The sequence below is a fragment of the Crinia signifera genome, chromosome 2 (genome assembly GCF_055691185.1).
Source record: "Crinia signifera chromosome 2, ASM5569118v1, whole genome shotgun sequence".
In the NCBI taxonomy this organism is placed as follows: Eukaryota; Metazoa; Chordata; class Amphibia; order Anura; family Myobatrachidae; genus Crinia; species Crinia signifera.
Window position 1 is genome coordinate 226,605 of NC_139218.1, and position 13,324 is coordinate 239,928.

General features: G+C 52.9%; 1 protein-coding gene across 5 annotated transcripts in view; it reads right to left on the reverse strand.

Moving 5' to 3' along the window:
* The window catches only part of RECQL4 (RecQ like helicase 4), a 314,021-nt gene that overhangs the window by 141,125 nt on the left and 159,572 nt on the right, over positions 1–13,324 (reverse strand). For all 5 annotated transcript variants that reach the window (XM_083171422.1, XM_083171418.1, XM_083171421.1 and 2 more), the window contains exons 11-12: positions 9,103–9,195; positions 5,486–5,622 (exon numbers count right to left, since the gene is read on the reverse strand). In XM_083171422.1, the coding sequence (XP_083027548.1) occupies positions 5,486–5,622; positions 9,103–9,195 (230 nt within the window). The remainder of the gene's footprint in view (positions 1–5,485; positions 5,623–9,102; positions 9,196–13,324) is intronic.

A 13,324-nucleotide genomic window follows, 5' to 3' on the forward strand; every position in this document is an offset into this window, starting at 1 on the left:
CCCTACATTCTGCCCTCTCCGTACTATATACATCATACTCTGCAGTCCCACATCAGACCTCTCCTCCCTACATTCTGCCCTCTCCGTACTATATACATCACACACTGCAGTCCCACGTCAGACCTCTCCTCCCTACATTCTGCCCTCTCCGCACTATATACATCACACTGCGCAGTCCCACGTCAGACCTCTCCTCCCTACATTCTGCCCTCTCCGCACTATATACATCACACACACCACAGTCCCACGTCAGACCTCTCCTCCCTACATTCTGCCCTCTCCGCACTATATACATCACACGCCGCAGTCCCACGTCAGACCTCTGCACTGTACATTCTGCCCTCTCCGCACTATATACATCACACACCGCAGTCCCACGTCAGACCTCTCCTCCCTACATTCTGCCCTCTCCGCACTATATACATCACACACTGCAGTCCCACGTCAGACCTCTCCTCCCTACATTCTGCCCTCTCCGCACTATATACATCACACTCTGCAGTCCCACGTCAGACATCTCCTCCCTACATTCTGCCCTCTCCGCACTATATACATCACACACTGCAGTCCCACGTCAGACCTCTCCTCCCTACAAACATCACACACTGCAGTCCCACGTCAGACCTCTCCTCCCTACATTCTGCCCTCTCCGCACTATATACATCACACACTGCAGTCCCACGTCAGACCTCTCCTCCCTACATTCTGCCCTCTCCGTTCTATATACATCACACTCCGCAGTCCCACATCAGACCTCTCCTCCCTACATTCTGCCCTCTCCGCACTATATACATCATACTCTGCAGTCCCATGTCAGACCTCTCTTCCCTACATTCTGCCCTCTCTGCACTATATACATCACACACTGCAGTCCCACGTCAGACCTCTCCTCCCTACATTCTGCCCTCTCCGCACTATATACATCACACTCCGCAGTCCCACGTCAGACCTCTCCTCCCTACAAACATCACACACTGCAGTGCCACGTCAGACCTCTCCTCCCTACATTCTGCCCTCTCCGCACTATATACATCACACTACGGAGTCCCAACCTCTCCTCCCTACATTCTGCCCTCTCCGCACTATATACATCATACTCTGCAGTCCCATGTCAGACCTCTCTTCCCTACATTCTGCCCTCTCTGCACTATATGCATCACACACTGCAGTCCCACGTCAGACCTCTCCTCCCTACATTCTGCCCTCTCCGCACTATATACATCACACTCTGCAGTCCCACGTCAGACCTCTCCTCCCTACATTCTGCCCTCTCCGCACTATATACACCACACTACGCAGTCCCACGTCAGACCTCTCCGTACTATATACATCACACTCTGCAGTCCCACGTCAGACCTCTCCTCCCTATATTCTGCCCTCTCCGCACTATATACATCACACTATGGAGTCTCACGTCAGACCTCTCCTCCCTACATTCTGCCCTCTCCGCACTATATACATCACACTCCGCAGTCCCACGTCAGACCTCTCCTCCCTACATTCTGCCCTCTCCGCACTATATACATCACACTCTGCAGTCCCACGTCAGACCTCTCCTCCCTACATTCTGCCCTCTCCGCACTATATACATCACACACCGCAGTCCCACATCAGACCTCTCCTCCCTACATTCTGCCCTCTCCGCACTATATACATCACACACTGCAGTCCCACGTCAGACCTCTCCTCCCTACATTCTGCCCTCTCCGCACTATATACATCACACTCTGCAGTCCCACATCAGACCTCTCCTCCCTACATTCTGCCCTCTCCATACTATATACATCAAACTCCGCAGTCCCACGTCAGACCTCTCCTCCCTACATTCTGCCCTCTCCGCACTATATAAATCATACTCCGCAGTCCCACGTCAGACCTTTCCTCCCTACATTCTGCCCTCTCCGCACTATATACATCACACTACGGAGTCCCAACCTCTCCTCCCTACATTCTGCCCTCTCCGCACTATATACATCACACTACGGAGTCCCAACCTCTCTTCCCTACATTCTGCCCTCTCTGTACTATATACATCACACTCCGCAGTCCCACGTCAGACCTCTCCTCCCTACATTCTGCCCTCTCCGTACTATATACATCACACTCCGCAGTCCCACGTCAGACCTCTCCTCCCTACATTCTGCCCTCTCCGCACTATATACATCACACTCCGCAGTCCCACATCAGACATCTCCTCCCTACATTCTGCCCTCTCCATACTATATACATCACACTCCGCAGTCCCACATCAGACCTCTACTCCCTAATTCTGCCCTCTCCGCACTATATACATCACACTCCGCTGTCCCACGTCAGACCTCTCCTCCCTACATTCTGCCCTCTCCATACTATATACATCACACTCTGCAGTCCCACGTCAGACCTCTCCTCCCTACATTCTGCCCTCTCCGTACTATATACATCACACTCCGCTGTCCCACGTCAGACCTCTCCTCCCTACATTCTGCCCTCTCCGCACTATATACATCACACTCCGCAGTCCCACGTCAGACCTCTCCTCCCTACATTCTGCCCTCTCCATACTATATACATCACACTCCGCAGTCCCACGTCAGACCTCTCCTCCCTACATTCTGCCCTCTCCGCACTATATACATCACACTCTGCAGTCCCACGTCAGACCTCTCCTCCCTACATTCTGCCCTCTCCGCACTATATACATCACACTCTGCAGTCCCACGTCAGACCTCTCCTCCCTACATTCTGCCCTCTCCGTACTATATACATCACACTCTGCAGTCCCACGTCAGACCTCTCCTCCCTACATTCTGCCCTCTCCGCACTATATACATCACACACCGCAGTCCCACGTCAGACCTCTCCTCCCTACATTCTGCCCTCTCCGCACTATATACATCACACTCCGCAGTCCCACGTCAGACCTCTCCTCCCTACATTCTGCCCTCTCCGCACTATATACATCACACTCCGCAGTCCCACATCAGACCTCTCCTCCCTACATTCTGCCCTCTCCGCACTATATACATCACACTCCGCAGTCCCACGTCAGACCTCTCCTCCCTACATTCTGCCCTCTCCGCACTATATACATCACACACCGCAATCCCACATCAGACCTCTCCTCCCTACATTCTGCCCTCTCCGCACTATATACATCACACTCCGCAGTCCCACATCAGACCTCTCCTCCCTACATTCTGCCCTCTCCGCACTATATACATCACACTCCGCAGTCCCACATCAGACCTCTCCTCCCTACATTCTGCCCTCTCCGCACTATATACATCACACTCCGCAGTCCCACATCAGACCTCTCCTCCCTACATTCTGCCCTCTCCGCACTATATACATCACACACCGCAATCCCACGTCAGACCTCTCCTCCCTACATTCTGCCCTCTCCGCACTATATACATCACACACCGCAATCCCACGTCAGACCTCTCCTCCCTACATTCTGCCCTCTCCGCACTATATACATCACACTCCGCAGTCCCACATCAGACCTCTCCTCCCTACATTCTGCCCTCTCCGCACTATATACATCACACTCCGCAGTCCGACGTCAGACCTCTCCTCCCTACATTCTGCCCTCTCCGCACTATATACATCACACACCGCAATCCCACGTCAGACCTCTCCTCCCTACATTCTGCCCTCTCCGCACTATATACATCACACACCGCAATCCCACGTCAGACCTCTCCTCCCTACATTCTGCCCTCTCCGCACTATATACATCACACACTGCAATCCCACGTCAGACCTCTCCTCCCTACATTCTGCCCTCTCCGCACTATATACATCACACTCTGCAGTCCCACGTCAGACCTCTCCTCCCTACATTCTGCCCTCTCCGCACTATATACATCCCACTACGGAGTCCCACGTCAGACCTCTCCTCCCTACATTCTGCCCTCTCCGCACTATATACATCACACTACGGAGTCCCACGTCAGACCTCTCTTCCCTACATTCTGCCCTCTCCGCACTATATACATCAAACTCCACAGTCCCACGTCAGACCTCTCCTCCCTACATTCTGCCTTTTCCGCACTATATACATCACACTACGGAGTCCCACGTCAGACCTCTCCTCCCTACATTCTGCCCTCTCCGCACTATATACATCACACACTGCAGTCCCACGTCAGACCTCTCCTCCCTACATTCTGCCCTCTCCGCACTATATACATCACACACCGCAGTCCCACGTCAGACCTCTCCTCCCTACATTCTGCCCTCTCCGCACTATATACATCACACTCCGCAGTCCCACATCAGACCTCTCCTCCCTACATTCTGCCCTCTCTGCACTATATACATCATACTCTGCAGTCCCACGTCAGACCTCTCTTCCCTACATTCTGCCCTCTCCGCACTATATACATCACACACCGCAGTCCCACGTCAGACCTCTCCTCCCTACATTCTGCCCTCTCCGCACTATATACATCACACACTGCAGTCCCACATCAGACCTCTCCTCCCTACATTCTGCCCTCTCCGCACTATATACATCAAACTCCACAGTCCCACGTCAGATCTCTCTTCCCTACATTCTGCCCTCTCCGCACTATATACATCAAACTCCACAGTCCCACGTCAGACCTCTCCTCCCTACATTCTGCCTTTTCCGCACTATATACATCACACTACGGAGTCCCACGTCAGACCTCTCCTCCCTACATTCTGCCCTCTCCGCACTATATACATCACACACTGCAGTCCCACGTCAGACCTCTCCTCCCTACATTCTGCCCTCTCCGCACTATATACATCACACACCGCAGTCCCACGTCAGACCTCTCCTCCCTACATTCTGCCCTCTCCGCACTATATACATCACACTCCGCAGTCCCACATCAGACCTCTCCTCCCTACATTCTGCCCTCTCTGCACTATATACATCATACTCTGCAGTCCCACGTCAGACCTCTCTTCCCTACATTCTGCCCTCTCCGCACTATATACATCACACACCGCAGTCCAACGTCAGACCTCTCCTCCCTACACTCTGCCCTCTCCGTACTATATACATCACACACTGCAGTCCCACGTCAGACCTCTCCTCCCTACGTTCTGCCCTCTCCGCACTATATACATCACACGCCGCAGTCCCACATCAGACCTCTCCTCACTATATACATCACACGCCGCAGTCCCACGTCAGACCTCTCCGCACTGTACATCCTCCTTACACCCCTTTCTCTGTAGTCCATCTTTTTCCAAGCACCCTTCAGTCTCGCACATCCTCATCTGACACTTTCCAACCAAGGTATCTCTCTCCTACCAAATCCCATCAAGCTCCTTGGCCTATCCTCGCTCACCATCTATGGCTCCCCACGGTCAGACTCTCCATTAATTCATCACCACTATGTAGAGTCACTCCTACACTTATGACATTTGCTGAATATTACAGGTCAGTGATGGAGGACTGAATCCCCTTTGGTAATTTCTATAGTGCTTACAAATGATAAAATTGTACATAATAACTACTTACCTGATCATCCATCAGTGAGACCAATGGCGATATAACCAGCACGATGCACGGAGATCTCTTGGCATACAAATACGCAGGCAGCTGATAACACAGAGATTTCCCCATTCCAGTAGAGAGGATAACCAAGGATGAGACACCTGCGTTGAGACACAGAAAGGGAGAATGTCATCTAGCAGGTAGGTTGGGGGGGGTTCATCTGTCGGGTGAGGGAGAGCAGGTCATCTGGCGGACAAAGGGGTAAGGGTTGGAGCAGGTCATCCGGCAGGTTAGGTGGGGGGGGCGGGGGGGCAGGGGGGAGAGAGCAAATCATCTGGCGGACAAGGGGGTAAGGGTTAGAGCAGGTCAATCGGTGGGTGACGGGGGAGAGAAGGTCATCCGGCAGGTTAGTGGGGGGGGGAGCAAATCATCTGGCGGAAAAGGGGGTAAGGGTTAGAGTAGGTCAATCGGTGGGTGACGGGGGAGAGAATGTCATCCGGCAGGTTAGTGGGGGGGGGGGGGGGGAGCAAATCATCTGGCGGACAAGGGGGTGAGGGTTAGAGCAGGTCATTCAGTGGGTGACGGGGGAGAGAAGGCCATCCGGCAGGTTAGCAGGGGGGGGGGGGGGGGCAGGTCATCTGGCAGACAAGGGGGTGAGGGTTAGAGCAGGTAATTCGGTGGGTGATGGGGGAGAGCAGGTCATCCGGAAGGTTTGGGGGGGGTAGAGGGCAGGTCATCCGGAGGGTGGGGGATAAGGGATAGAGCAGGTCATTCGGTTGGTGTAGGGGGAAAGCAGGTCACCCAGCAGGTGGGAGAGCAGAAGGCTTTTAGAAGAAGTAGGAGGCAACAAGCCTGGAAGTGTAGGGGGAAGGAGATGAGAGTGAACAGCCAGTGGAGAGGATAGCATCAGAATCTTTGCCTACAACAGCCTGGCCGCCCAGACCTGTGTACAGTATAAGACAGGGGAGCACTATGGGCAGGACAGGGAAGGCAGGGGAGCACTATGGGCAGGACATGGAAGGCAGGGAAGCACTATGGGCAGGATAGGGAAGGCATTAAAGCACTATGGGCAGGATAGGGAAGGCAGTAAAGCACTATGGGCAGGATAGGGAAGGCAGGGAAGCACTATGGGCAGGATAGGGAAGGCAGGGGAGCACTATGGGCAGGATAGGGAAGGCAGGGGAGCACTATGGGCAGGATAGGGAAGGCAGGGGAGCACTATGGGCAGGACATGGAAGGCAGGGAAGCACTATGGGCAGGATAGGGAAGGCAGTAAAGCACTATGGGCAGGATAGGGAAGGCAGGGAAGCACTATGGGCAGGATAGGGAAGGCAGGGGAGCACTATGGGCAGGATAGGGAAGGCAGGGGAGCACTATGGGCAGGATATGGAAGGCAGGGGAGCACTATGGGCAGGATAGGGAAGGCAGGGGAGCACTATGGGCAGGATAGGGAAGGCAGGGGAGCACTATGGGCAGGATAGGGAAGGCAGGGGAGCACTATGGGCAGGTTAGGGAAGGCAGGGGAGCACTATGGGCAGGATAGGGAAGGCAGGGGAGCACTATGGGCAGGATAGGGAAGGCAGGGGAGCACTATGGGCAGCATAGGGAAGGCAGGGGAGCACTATGGGCAGGATAGGGAAGGCAGGGGAGCACTATGGGCAGGATAGGGAAGGCAGGGGAGCACTATGGGCAGGATAGGGAAGGCAGGGGAGCACTATGGGCAGGATAGGGAAGGCAGGGGAGCACTATGGGCAGGATAGGGAAGGCAGGGGAGCACTATGGGCAGGATAGGGAAGGCATGGGAGCACTATGGGCAGGATAGGGAAGGCAGGGGAGCACTATGGGCAGGATAGGGAAGGCAGTGAAGCACTATGAGCAGGATAGAGAAGGCAGGGGAGCACTATGGGCAGGATAGGGAAGGCAGGTGAGCACTATGGGCAGGATAGGGAAGGCAGGGGAGCACTATGGGCAGGATATGGAAGGCAGGGGAGCACTATGGGCAGGATAGGGAAGGCAGGTGAGCACTATGGGCAGGATAGGGAAGGCAGGGGAGCACTATGGGCAGGATAGGGAAGGCAGGGGAGCACTATGGGCAGGATAGGGAAGGCAGGGGAGCACTATGGGCAGGATAGGGAAGGCAGGGGAGCACTATGGACAGGATAGGGAAGGCAGTGAAGCACTATGGGCAGGATAGGGAAGGCAGGGGAGCACTATGGGCAGGATAGGGAAGGCAGGGGAGCACTATGGGCAGGATAGGGAAGGCAGGTGAGCACTATGGGCAGGATATGGAAGGCAGGAGAGCACTATGGGCAGGATAGGGAAGGCAGGGGAGCACTATGGGCAGGATAGGGAAGGCAGGGGAGCACTATGGGCAGGATAGGGAAGGCATGGGAGCACTATGGGCAGGATAGGGAAGGCAGGGGAGCACTATGGGCAGGATAGGGAAGGCAGGGGAGCACTATGGGCAGGATAGGGAAGGCAGGGGAGCACTATGGGCAGGATAGGGAAGGCAGGGGAGCACTATGGGCAGGATAGGGAAGGCAGGGGAGCACTATGGACAGGATAGGGAAGGCAGTGAAGCACTATGGGCAGGATAGGGAAGGCAGGGGAGCACTATGGGCAGGATAGGGAAGGCAGGGGAGCACTATGGGCAGGATAGGGAAGGCAGGGGAGCACTATGGGCAGGATAGGGAAGGCAGGTGAGCACTATGGGCAGGATAGGGAAGGCAGGTGAGCACTATGGGCAGGATATGGAAGGCAGGGGAGCACTATGGGCAGGATAGGGAAGGCAGGGGAGCACTATGGGCAGGATAGAGAAGGCATGGGAGCACTATGGGCAGGATAGGGAAGGCAGGGGAGCACTATGGGCAGGATAGGGAAGGCAGGGGAGCACTATGGGCAGGATAGGGAAGGCAGGGGAGCACTATGGGCAGGATAGGGAAGGCAGGGGAGCACTATGGGCAGGATAGAGAAGGCAGGGGAGCACTATGGGCAGGATAGAGAAGGCAGGGGAGCACTATGGGCAGGATAGGGAAGGCAGGGGAGCACTATGGGCAGGATAGGGAAGGCAGGGGAGCACTATGGGCAGGATAGGGAAGGCAGGGGAGCACTATGGGCAGGATAGGGAAGGCAGGTGAGCACTATGGGCAGGATAGGGAAGGCAGGTGAGCACTATGGGCAGGATAGGGAAGGCAGGTGAGCACTATGGGCAGGATATGGAAGGCAGGTGAGCACTATGGGCAGGATAGGGAAGGCAGGGGAGCACTATGGGCAGGATAGGGAAGGCAGGTGAGCACTATGGGCAGGATAGGGAAGGCAGGTGAGCACTATGGGCAGGATATGGAAGGCAGGGGAGCACTATGGGCAGGTTAGGGAAGGCAGGGGAGCACTATGGGCAGGTTAGGGAAGGCAGGGGAGCACTATGGGCAGGATAGGGAAGGCAGGGGAGCACTATGGACAGGATAGGGAAGGCAGTGAAGCACTATGGGCAGGATAGGGAAGGCAGGGGAGCACTATGGGCAGGATAGGGAAGGCAGGGGAGCACTATGGGCAGGATAGAGAAGGCATGCTCTGGGTAAGGAATTGCGGCACGGAGTAATGAAGGAAGAAGGATTTAGGGGGGGAGAGACGTCACTATTTACCTGACAGAATCTTCATCACAGCCTCTTCCTGTCCCGGCCGGAAGCTGCGGTAGCCTAACTCAGAAAGCGCTGCATATACGTCAGTTGGAGTATCTGAATAACACAATAACAGTGGATTTATAGAACAGCTTACTGTCTGCACATAGCAATGGACATTATGCTACTCCCTGAACCCTTTGGGGTACAATGATGTATGCGACTCCATCCAAACAACACGGGACAGTATGTAACTATCTCTGCAAACCTTGTGTAATCAGGGCAGCAGTGTATGGGGTGTAGAAGCCATCATGTCTGGGTGACCCCACCTTCCCACATCCTCTGCGATGCAGTACAAATATGCCAGTTCATTCTTCTCTGACCAATGCCTAGTGGCCAAACAGGAGCTAAATTGTGGCTAATCGCGCATTTGGGGGAGGAAAAGGAATGTAAACAATAACATTCTCCGCTACTCAGCCTGTGGGAATGCGTACTGGCGGGTTGTTATTTTATCGGTCCTGGATGCCTACATGGACCAAAGCGGAACCATCCACACTGGAGGAGCTGGTGACTAGATACCCACGGATTGTACTGGACAAGTTGGCTGACCTGTGGTGGACCCTATAGGTGAGCATAGTGTGTGTAATGAAGTTGTACTTTTATTATTTATGTGTGTGTATGTGTGTATTTGTGTGTGTGTGTGTGTGTGTGTGTGTGTGTGTGTGTGTGTTTGTTTAAACTATTTGCATTGTTGTAGACCTACAAGAACCAGCAGGCCTTTTATATGGAGCAGGATTGCTGGGACAAGTTCCACAACAAAGTAGAATAGTGTCATCTATTTTTACACAGTACAATCAGCCCATTAACTGCCGCCCTGGGGCACCGGGAACAGCCTTGGACTTCAGCCTAGGCAGGTTTAATTCTGGAGGGGGGCTCCCCCTGGGTCCTCTCCCCCCGGCTGTGGTTGGTTGGGCCCGGTGCGGATTCTCAAAATACGGGGGACCCCTTTTTCTTTAGTCCCCAGTATTTTGGGAACCAGGACCGGCCCTTGAGCCTGGTGCTGATTTTAGACATTCCGGGGATCCCCTACATCTTTCAACCTATGACTTTCTAGAACCAGTACCGGCTCTCTGAGTGCCTGCACGGATAGGATGGATCTGACTGATCCACGCAAGCTTCACTCAAATATGGCTGGAAAAAAGGGATTTTTGTAAGAACTTACCGTTCGAATCCCTTTCTCTGATATGGTCCTGGTGACACAGCTCAACACTGGGATGTAGGAGGGTCCGAAGGAGCCAGGCACCTAGCCTAAAGTTTTAGAGGGTAGGCTCCTCCCCTACTGCATCCCTGGACTCTTCAGTTCAATCTTTCAAAGCCACTGGAATACATTAACTCAGTACAAACGCCTGCACATATTATATGCACATTTTATAACAGAAACTGTTAACTTTTAACCATTTTAACATGAACATCATGAAACTTCTGGCATACTTACTGAGCGTAAGGGAGGGATCGCTGTGTCACCAGGACCATATCAGAGAAAGGGATTCGAACGGTAAGTTCTTACAAAAATCTCTTTTTCTCTTTCAATGGTCCTGGTGACACAGCTCAACACTGGGACGTTCCAGAGCCGGTCCTTTGGGAGGGTACGCTCAGGTCTGCAGCTCTCAGCACTGCTCGCCCGAATGATGCGTCCTCCGACGCGAACTCATGGAATCTATAGAATTTGGCAAATGTGTGAACAGATGACCAAGTGGCAGCTCTGCAAACCTGCTCAGCTGTGGCCCCATGTCGAACCGCCCAAGAGGTGGCAACTGACCTGGTGGTATGCGCATTTATTTTGGCCGGTACCGGTCTACCCACTTTGGTGTATGCAAAGGCTATCACAGACCGCAACCACCTAGCAATAGTCTGCTTAGATGCAGGCCAACCAATTTTGTGTACGTCATACAATACCAACAACGTGTCAGTCTTCCTGACACTCTTCATTCTGTCCACATATATGCGTAAAGCACGCACAACATCCAAAGTTCTCAACTTGTCCCTTTTCTTAGAACCCTCTGGGGGTTGAAACACAGGTAGAACTATCTCCTGATTTAAATGGAAGGTAGATACCACCTTCGGTAAAAACTGAGGCACTGTTCTCAAAACAGCCCTGTCATCATGAAAAATTAAGAAGGGAGATTTACATGACAAGGCTCCCAACTCTGAAACTCTTTTAGCAGATGCTACTGCTAACAAAAACACTAGCTTCCACGTGAGAAACTTAAAGTCAGCCGACCTTAAAGGTTCAAATGGTGCCTTCTGAAGGCATTCCAAAACCAGTGATAGATCCCAAGGTGCTACTGGTTGCTTGTATGGAGGTTTCAACCTGGATACTCCTTGTAAAAAGGTTTGAATTTCCGGCAAAATGGCTATCTTTTTCTGGAAATAGATGGACAAGGCCGAAATCTGCACCTTCAGTGACTGAAGGCTTAGACCCGATGAAAAACCATCTTGTAAGAATTCCATCATTCTTGATAGCTTAAAATGAGATGTATGAGCCTTTCTTCTCTCACACCATCGAATGTAAGTCTTCCAGACTCTATAATAATTTGCCGAAGATACAGCTTTTCTGGCTTTTATCATCGTCTGTACTACTGCCTCAGAAAACCCTTTCCTTTTCAAAATGGTGGTTTCAATAGCCAGGCCGTCAAAATCAATCGATCGGAATCCAGGTGATTGAATGGGCCTTGTCTTAGAAGGTCTGGTCTCAGAGGTAGACGCCATGAGTCCACAGACAACCTCTGAAGCCTCGAGTACCAGGACCTCCTTGGCCAATCTGGGGCCACTAAGATCACTGGAACCTTCTGCCCCTGTATTTTCTTCAGAAGTCTCGGTAACATTGGTACTGGTGGGAATGCATAAAGGAGATCTCCCTGCCAGTGAATAGTCATGGCATCCACTGCCTCCGCTAGTGGATCCCTCGTTCTGGCATAGAACCTGGGCACTTGACGGTTGACCCTGGATGCCATCAGGTCCACATCCGGAGTTCCCCACATCGAAGTGATCTGGTGAAACACCTGAGGGTGTAAGCTCCATTCCCCTTCCTTGAGCTCCTCCCTGCTCAGGAAGTCGGCTTCTATATTCTCTATTCCTGGAATGAATATAGCCGATACAGCTGGAACATTCTGTTCCGCCCATAGGAAGATTCTGGACACCTCCCACATGGCCAATTTGCTGTGTGTACCTCCCTGGTGATTCAGATACGCCACAGCTGTGGCATTGTCGGTCTGAATCCTCAAAGGGAGGTTCTGTAACCTGTCTCCCGCCAAGGAAATCACTTTCCAGACAGCTCTCAGCTCCAAGATGTTGATTGGTAACGCTGATTCCTCTGCCGTCCACAGGCCCTGAAGCCTGAGATCCAGGACTACTGCCCCCCAGCCCCTGAGACTGGCGTCGGTAGTTACTACCAACCAGTCCCAGGTCTGTAATGACCGACCCCACTGAAGGGAATCTACTTCTGTCCACCATTTCAAGGATTCCCGAGTGTCCGAAGACAGCACTATCATCTCGGATTTCATGGTCAAAGTGTTTCCTGACCAGGCTGACAAAATGTTCCATTGGAACCTCCGAGAGTGGAACCTGGCAAATTGAAGCGTCTCGAATGACGCCACCATTTTCCCCAGGAGCTTGAGGCACCTCCATACTGAAATGCTCTGAGCCCTGAGAATCTCCTGGACTAGGGTGACCAGATCCCTGGCCTTTACCTCCTGGAGGAAAACCCGATGAAGATGGGTGTCCAGTATGACTCCCAAGAATTGGAGCCTTTGTGACGGTACCAACTGAGATTTTTGCAAATTTAAAATCCAGCCGTGAGCCTGCAAAAAACTGATGGCCTCTGCCAAGTGACTCTGCAGCATGGCTGCTGACTCTGCTTTGAACAGGAGATCGTCCAAATAGGGTATTACTGTGATTCCCCTGAGCCTCAGCACCGCCGCCATCACTGACATTATCTTTGTGAATACCCTTGGCGCGGTTGCTAGCCCAAAGGGTAACGCCCGGAATTGTAAATGCAGGTCTCCTATGGCAAACCTCAACAAGGTCTGATGCTCCGGGTGTATAGGGACGTGCAGATATGCGTCCTGGACATCCATGGACGCCAAAAATTCTCCCTGGTCCAGACTCAGGAGTACTGACCGTAGGGACTCCATTTTGAAATGGTCTACCCATAAATGAACATTGAGAGACTTCATTCTAGTATTGG